An 8,814-nucleotide genomic window follows, 5' to 3' on the forward strand; every position below is an offset into this window, starting at 1 on the left:
AACGTATATTTGACCCCATCATGTGTTTGTTTTTGCCGGGGTCGCATCGATTCCAAAATTTTAATAGAATAGTCCAGTTATATGTTCATGTACAAAAAATACTTATATCAAGGACCACAAATTGAAAGCAGACGTGTAACTGTAGTTTTCAATTTTTTTATTTCTCTCCGTCTGTCTAGTCGTACTATGTCCGCTAAGGATTGTTGTAAACGCCAAAATCACTATTTATTTGTGGGGCCAAATAACATAGTTTTAAATAAGTTTAACGATAACAGAAGACTTGCTCAACAGAGCATAATTAAAAGGGTGACAATTTAATCTTACTTTTACTTGTCCAAATTGAAGAACAGCGACATTAGTTTCTCTGCATATAAATTGTTGCTGTATATCACACTTGTTTTTCATTCATTGTTTTGTTAATAAATCTGACCGTTTGATTTCTTGTTTGAATTGTTTTATATTCGTCATTTTCGGGCCTTTTATAGATGACTTTGCGTAGTCGGTTTTGCTCATTGCTTAATGTTGTATGCCGCATAGTTCTACATGTATGTCATTTGGTCTCGGATGGAGATTTGTCTTATTAGCAACCATGCATACCACATCTTCTCATATTTATATTAACCACTTTGACACGTGAAGCTAGACAATGAACCACATAAACAACGCCTGCAAGGTCATGTGAACCCTGACCTATACTACAACCATGCATTAAATACAACACATTTATTTGAACTAATATTGTTTATAATACCTAAAAGACTTGCCCGCGAAAACTTAACATATGTATATATATATACATGTACACACCATTGAACCAATTACATGTAACCATATATAAATTATAATGATTGCTAAGAGTATCTGACATACAGACTTGCCCATAAAACGTAACTTGGCCTGCAGTGGGTCAGGTTAGATTTACTTGTATGACGAGATTGTAAACGCTGCTTTCAATAATTTTATCAACCAAATATATCTGTTCTCTCTAGCATTCCAAGTTAGGTTACCGCTTGATAAGTTCGAAATTTTTGTTTACGAAGTCGTCGCAAGCATATGGACCATGAACATAAGTATAAGTAAATTTAAGCAATACCCCCAAGAATGGCTAATAAGCAACTATTATAAGTATTAATATGATTTATTTAATTGAATATAAAAAAGAAGATGTGGTATGATTGCCAATGAGACAACTATCCACAAAAGACCAAAATGAAGTATACTATGCTAAATGAAACAAAATTTCGAAAAAAACATATCCAAGTAAATGTATCATATTCCATATGTGAACTCTGTTATGTTATATTTCACATGAAACATATTGTATATCCTTGCAGGCAAATATTATTATAAATTATAAACGGAAATAGAAAATACTTGACATTTGTTAGTCGAAAAAAAACCTATCAATAACATTTCAAAAAACTAAAACTACTATTAAGATACAACAAACAGCCTATGTATTTAGCTATACATCATTGCATAGAAAACTTAAGTCTGAGCAGCACGAACGGTGGCATCCTGGTTGTATGACATTTGCTCCGATTTAATAGATATAGGAAGATGTGGTGTGAGTGCCAATGAGACAACTCTCCATCCAAAAAAAACAATTTAAACTCGTTTTGATCTTTCATTTGTACCGATTTTATTCTTTCATTTCATTGCGCCGGTTGCGTACAAGTAAATTACAGATGATGTAGTTAATTTTTATTTATCGTTATACACCTCTTTCGTTAACCAGTTATTCATATATGTTATGAATTGTCAATTAAACATGTTGTCCCCTGTAATAGATTTTTGTCGTTTTCATATGGCTTAGAGCTGGCGGAAGAAAAATCAAGTCTGTTGGCCTAAGTACAGAGTATTATGCAAATTCAAGTGCGGCCGGTATATTGCTTTCGCAATTTTTCGGGCTACCATCCCTTCCCAAGATGATATCTAGGAATGCTTCACGTTTGACATTATGTCTGACGCTTCTTCTGATGAGAAATCATGTCATGCATTCTTAGACTACGTACTACATGTATATACTTATATATACTCAACTTCATATTATCCACCTCATTTCTGGACAACTACACCTGATGAAAACTGTAAGGGGATGGATAACGATCCAGAATCGGTTTATTTGCATTTCAATTAACAGATTTGTACGCACCACACTAACATATATGTCTTTATGGATGTCATAAAAAAAAAAAACCCAGGCCGCTACGTATGTAAAAAATAAAACTCTTTAAACATTTTATTGTCAATACCTGCATCTGTACGCAAGCTAAAGAAAGAAAACTCGAACTTCGTTGTTGCCGAATACAACACGTATACGTACAAAGTATATTACAATGAAAGAATACATCAAACGTATAGTATTCAATTCTAAACAAGAACAGATTTATTATTCATTTTATAACGATTTTATGGATTTGAATTTCAGTTACAAGTGCTTTTGAAATCTGTGATTTGAGTGGAAGAAAATTAACAGTGTGCTTTTATCTTTTAAATTGACTAATTCTGCTCAAAAGCCCAACTACCCTGTGGTAAGCAGGGAAAACAGTTATAATCATGTTATAACTAACAATTCATAACATAATACAGCTGGCCACCGGAAGTGGTTTATAATGATAAATTAAAAATAACATTCACCAATAATTTACATGTACAAAATCGGCGCATATGAAAGACAAAATAGGCACAAGTGAAAGAAAAAAATCTGCGCAAGTGAAATGGAGATCGGCGTCGTGGCACATGGATATAATGCTATAATTATTTTCACTCTCTGAACACTGATTATACATTGAAATCTCAATTGATCTGAACTATATATTATATACAAAATTTAAATTCTCAAAAATTTAGGTTCAGCTGAACTAATATTAGCATGAACCACAGTTTATCAGAGAAAACTTGTGATGGTATACATTCACTGACTTAATTATGCAGTTCATTATATAGATGTAATCAGTTCATCATATAGATCTATACAGTTATGCGTACGTTCGTTGTTTCAACTGTTTTTGAACTTATAATCTGCTCCGAAGAGGAATGCAGACCATTACAAACATGGCCGATGTCTTCCAAAGCGAATCGGAAATCGGACATTGATTGAACATCCTTAATCCCCAACTGTTCTCTGATTGTTTGGTAGAAAGTATTTGGACACTGAAAGAAAAAAATAAACAATTATGTTTTTTATGCTGCACAATAACATGTTTCGTCAAGGTCTCCTTGTCTAATATAGAAATAAGTAGATGTGTTATAAATGCCAACTAGATTACCTTACCCACCAATGCTAGTTTTCAAATGAAGTGACAATGTCAGTTGCAGATGGTTTTACTCAAAAGATTGACAATACAAAAACAAAACAAAAAAACTTTAAAAAAGAAATTTATAGAAAAGACAGAATTAAAGTACCGACCCTGTTGATGTAAGAAATAATGTGTTAACTCTTCATAAATAAATCTGCAAATTGTATCTTTGGTGGCTAATATGGCAAATAACAACATATCTGAAAGATTTTGATTTATTTGCCGTTTATTCGATTGCAGAAATTGCACAGTAACATTGTAAACCTAAAATTGTATGATCTCGAAAGATCTTTTGCATAAAAGAATGACTAAGAAATTCTCAAAAAGTATGGTTTCATTTCTTATTAGACTTGTTTATAACAGTGTATCGCTTTTCGTTTTAGACAATCAAGTGAATTTCAAATTCATTCAATAACTGCTTGCGTTTTCTCGACTCTTTAAATCACCTTTCTACATTCTTGAAATCATCATCTTTGAACGCACGAATTTGATAAGTTGCTTTTCTTTTCAGAAATTCTATTCTAATCTTTAAAATCAAAAAGTTTTTCTTAGAAATGCATCTTTTGATTATAAATACGAACTAACCTCCCGAACAAGGAGCTTGAGAAAAGCAACGTCTTTTCCTCTCAAAGCCTTTAGCTGTTTTCTATAATAACACAAAGGTTCATATGCATATAAAATTGTGTGTCTTGTGCGTCAACAAACATATAATGAAATAAGTGACTATTCTAACATGACGTCCTTCAAACGCAAACAGACTCTTAATAGTTAATTCGAAAAATGATACTGTAACGTGTACACAGGGTAAGCGTGTTTTTTTCTATGTAGAATGAGTCCGTTACCATTTTGATACTGGATAAAAAAAAAATCTATTTACAAAATATATAACAAACAGTCTTTTATTTATTCATAAATAAATTCCAAATAACCTAAATATGTACAACTGCTCTTTGCAATCTTTAATAAACTATCTATAAACTATTCTACTCAAAATATATACACTGGTACAAATTTGTACTCTTACAAATGTGTCTGGTTCAGTAACAAACTTGTTCTCCTGGTACAATAATGTACCCTACAAGTTTACAAACTTGTCTTTGTTCCGTTGGTACAATTATGTACTTTACAAGGTGGTCGCACAGACGCACACTTGTCCTATACGGTACATTACGGTTCCGCTTGTAAATGTACACGTCCGTATTTATAAAAGGCACCAACCTGTTCTTTATTACTTTTAGTAATATTAAATATATAATATATACGAGCGAGCGATCTCGAATATCAACATACCGTGGTCTTATGTCTCCAAAGACTTCTAGTAATCGACCCTGAGCAACAAGAAATTGAAGTTTTTTAACGACCTTGACTAGCTATACAACCCTGAGCTATGATTCTCTCCTGCTTATATATCCCGATAGGGGCTGTACCATTTTTGAAGGAGAGGTGTTATACCAAAGTGTCTCGTTACTCGTATCTGAGTTTCCTAAGGAACCCCCTTTACATTTGACCTGACCCAAAGTTTACCCGCGAAACATCTTACTCTTTTCTATGTTTTATTAAAATATATATACATTGCATAATGATCCGATCGTAACCCTCCGCGTAAAAATTCCGTGATCTCAATACGTACGCAACTGTCATTGAAATAAACAAATATCTGATTGTACATTTTAAACACGTGTTCAATACCTATGATTTTTGTGATTTGTTTACTATAAGGTGACAATCGGTAAAACTCGGCTTCAAAACACGACATTTAATGAGCAGCTATATTTGTTAAATCATAACAAAAAGAGTGAAAAAAATTAACAATTATATGATATATTTGCGAAAATAGTGATGAAATCGTGCACAAAGGACTAAGTTTATCATATATACGTGCATTGGTTCAAGAATTGGATAAATTTAACATTATTTTTCACCACTAACTCGTTTCATATGACTTTAAAGAAACTAAACACTTATTGTCTCATGATATATATATTTATCATATACTTAGACTAAATAACTTATGATTTTTACTGTATGATAATAGCATTAAATTAAGGTAAATTCGATATTTTTTCGAATTGGTGTTTAGCGGGCTGATATGAAAAGTTTATCACATGCTTCGATTTTTATCACATGCCTTTTCGTAGCGTTATCGCATGGCATTCCGGTGATACTCGGCAAATTCCGGAAAATACACCTCAATTATACGTTTGCTATGAAAAACATTACAAAGTAGTGTACAAAACAATTATTTAGATACTGGACAGTATTTTTGTTTAAAATATCATGTTAATAAATAAAAAAAAAACCAAAAAAAATTAACATACAAATTATCAAATAAATGCATTTTTTAAAGTTTCAAACATAATTTAGAAAGTTACATTAAAAAAGTTGACTTTTTCAAACAGTGTTCATTATGTATACTTTTGTCGATTCGTCCGTTTTAAAATATGTTTCCTCTCTGTTGAGGCATATAATAGAAGGATTTCATATCAAATGTATAAAGTTTGGAGTCCAGCGTCCGTGAAATTTTCACTCTTTTAACTTCTATTTGGGAACCACGTAAAAGGATCAATATATGAAGCTGTTATTTTCTCCGTTGTTGAAGCATATGATAAAAAGATCATAACATGTCATTTTTCATATCGCATATATATTATCAGCCCTCAGTTAATATCAGCCCTCGAGCCATGCGGCTCTTGGGCTGATATTGAACCTAGGGCTGATAATACATGCGATATGAAAAATGCCATGTAATAATCTGATAATATATATGCATAATTATGTAAATCTAAAAAAAACATTTTTTCTATATACATATTTGGCACTCACACCACATTTTCCTATATCTATTGCATAGGTATATCATATTCAGCATCAGAAATAGAACCAGTTGTGAGAAATATGTAAAGAAAATCACAATTAAAACAGACACGTACCTCGTTGATAAAAACATATTATCTTTTTGAAATATCTTATCGTTAAGCCATTTCTCTACTTGTACAAGTGTCCAATTCATCGCATCGTTAATTTCACTAGTCTGTTCTTCCTTTGGGTTTTCGCCTGACATATCAGGTGTCGCTGGTGATGAAGGTGGCTGTAACCGATATGATATTTTCGTATGGAAGAATTAAATGTAATCTAGTGCTGAGAGCACACGTAATTCGAATTCGATTCGCATTAACTAATTCGAATTAGAAACGTAAATTACGCCCAAACGTCAATTCTAATTCGAATTAAAAACGTAAATTACGCCCCAACGTCAATTCTAATTTGAATTACAATGATCGTCTAATTCGCTTTACTGTCCAAACGACGTTAACTTTAATTCGTATTAGCAAAAGCATAAGGCTAATGCGAATTAGGTAATTCGAATTAGCCAATTCTAATCAATTCGAATTAAAAAAGAAAAGTGTGTGAACGCTATTAGCAAATTCGATTCGCATTCGATTCGAATTCAAATCGAATTAAATGTACATGCGAATGAGGCATAGATCTGTTATACAAAAATAACATATATGTAATACACAAATAAGCATATTTTTTTATGAATGTTGATCAAAAATAATTGAAATCTTTTCCACAGTACTATAGATCTCACCAGAGAAATTCTGAAAACAGTTAGTTTTGCTATGAATTTATATACTAGTTCATTGAATAATATTCAAGTTAAAGTTGGAAATAATCTCTATGAATTGTTAGTTTAACCTATAGCCTTATATAAATCAGCTTTTACATTTTTTGGATTCATATATAATATTTTTAAGAGTTAAAAATAGAGCAAATAGCTCAGGAAAACAATTGGACCCTTTGCATTCCATTGATTAAACACGTTTAGAAAAGTTACACCTACAGTTTTGTACATATACACTTGGCATAAGGAAACCTTCATCAAATTTAGGTGCAAAAGCTGATCTTGGGAGACTTACTTCGGCACTGAATATTAAATTTCATTCTTTATATTGTATCTTTTAAGATTATATTCTGATGACATTAATCCCCTAGTAAAAGAATCCGTTATTTTGTCTCTAAATTTACTAGACTCTGTTGGAATTTATTCTTGATTCTGATATGTAAAACATGTATTAAAAGAAAAAAATCAAGAAACTGGAATTGATTTTGACACTTTGAAGAAATATTCCACACAAAAGAATAAATAAAATCAAAATTCAAGCATTTTTATGAAAAGCTTGTATGTGATAAAATATCAGAGACAAAGGATAACAGCAAAGTCACTATTTATAAACACGTAAACTAGATAACACAGAAGAAAAAAAATCGACTTGCTCAAAATTTGAATTAAGAAAAACTTAGAACAAAAATTAGAATAAGTGACCACAATTTATTAATAGAAAAGGGAAGATATCTTTAAATGCAAAGACAAGAAAGATTATGCAAAAAACTGTAAACAAATAGATGAAATTCATTTCTTTATATATTGTAATAGTAACAGTTATTATAATAGAAAAGTTAATTTTGAATTTTTTTATTAAAGCAAATATGCATTTTACAAATGTAAACGACATTGATAAAATTGCGATACTCAACCTAAGATCATATTTTCAGGTAAAAAAGCTACTAGGGTCATTTTTAAAACATTCTATAGAACTGAGGACTGGGGATTCTTGACATATTTACTTTTTCATAGTTATTGTTTATTGTTTATTTTGTTATGTTGTCATGGGTTACATATTATGAATATGTATAGTGTTATGGCAATACAAAATCTGAATTTGAATTAGAATTATTTGTTAGATTTTTCAAGATAATCGGTTAAAATAAAAAAAACGAGTAATTTTTGTCATTTAAGCATGTTAAAGTAAATACTTACATATAAGTTGTTATCAGACAGTTTTGATGCATATGGACAATTGGTAGAACTCAACATTATGTACATTTGTGTTACATTGAACTGGTAGATATTTTCTACATTTAACGGTTTTCAAAATGATAAACAAAACTTGCATTTTATACATATATTCTATTTTATCCATATCGGCCATATCGGTTTTCAGGCGAGGTCATCAGATACATTTTTTTTAAATAAGGTACATCAATGATGATTGTGGACACGTTTGGTTAAATTTGGGCCAGTAGTTTCAGAGGAGGAGACGCTGGTAAAAAAAAAATACAGACGACAAATGACACACGCCAAAAGATGTGAAAATCATCGTGCACTGGACATGAATGATCACAATTGGCACTATGGACAATGCTCAGGGGTAATGTGAGGTAAAACGAGAAACCAAAAAAAACCTGACGAACCACACCCCACCAATGTGCACGATCTTAGAAAATTGTGTCGTTGTTCTCCCCTATATTTAATGCGTTTCCCTCGGTTTTAGTTTGTTACCCCGATTTTGTTTTTTGTCCATGGACTTATGAGTTTTGAACAGCGGTATACTACTGTTGCCTTTATTTTGAACAATATTACTGCACACGGTTTTACAGTACATACTCTGCCATTTTTGTAGCAACATACTTTACTTGACAAACAAAGGCAAGAAAGGCCAATTAACAG

General features: G+C 31.5%; 1 protein-coding gene across 1 annotated transcript; it reads right to left on the minus strand.

Annotated features, from left to right (window-relative positions):
• Positions 1-2,814: 2,814 nt before the first annotated feature.
• Positions 2,815-6,374, minus strand: LOC134684111 (uncharacterized). The gene is made up of 3 exons (XM_063543387.1): positions 6,233-6,374; positions 3,888-3,948; positions 2,815-3,156 (listed from the first exon to the last, which is right to left on the minus strand). Exons 1-3 carry the CDS (start codon positions 6,361-6,363, stop codon positions 2,974-2,976), a joined length of 375 nt encoding a protein of 124 aa, XP_063399457.1. The 5' UTR covers positions 6,364-6,374; the 3' UTR covers positions 2,815-2,973.
• Positions 6,375-8,814: the final 2,440 nt, after the last annotated feature.

Source organism: Mytilus trossulus, chromosome 9, assembly GCF_036588685.1.
Source record: "Mytilus trossulus isolate FHL-02 chromosome 9, PNRI_Mtr1.1.1.hap1, whole genome shotgun sequence".
NCBI classification, from domain to species: domain Eukaryota; kingdom Metazoa; phylum Mollusca; class Bivalvia; order Mytilida; family Mytilidae; genus Mytilus; species Mytilus trossulus.

Excerpts from the sequence above, each read along its gene's own strand:
- LOC134684111 (XM_063543387.1), bottom strand. The coding sequence starts at position 6,363 with ATGTCAGGCGAAAACCCAAAGGAAGAACAGACTAGTGAAATTAACGAT. Across the intron at positions 3,949-6,232 it reads AATATGTTTTTATCAACGAG|AAAACAGCTAAAGGCTTTGA; the intron begins GTACGTGTCTGT and ends GTGTTATTATAG. Across the intron at positions 3,157-3,887 it reads TCAAGCTCCTTGTTCGGGAG|TGTCCAAATACTTTCTACCA; the intron begins GTTAGTTCGTAT and ends TTTTTCTTTCAG.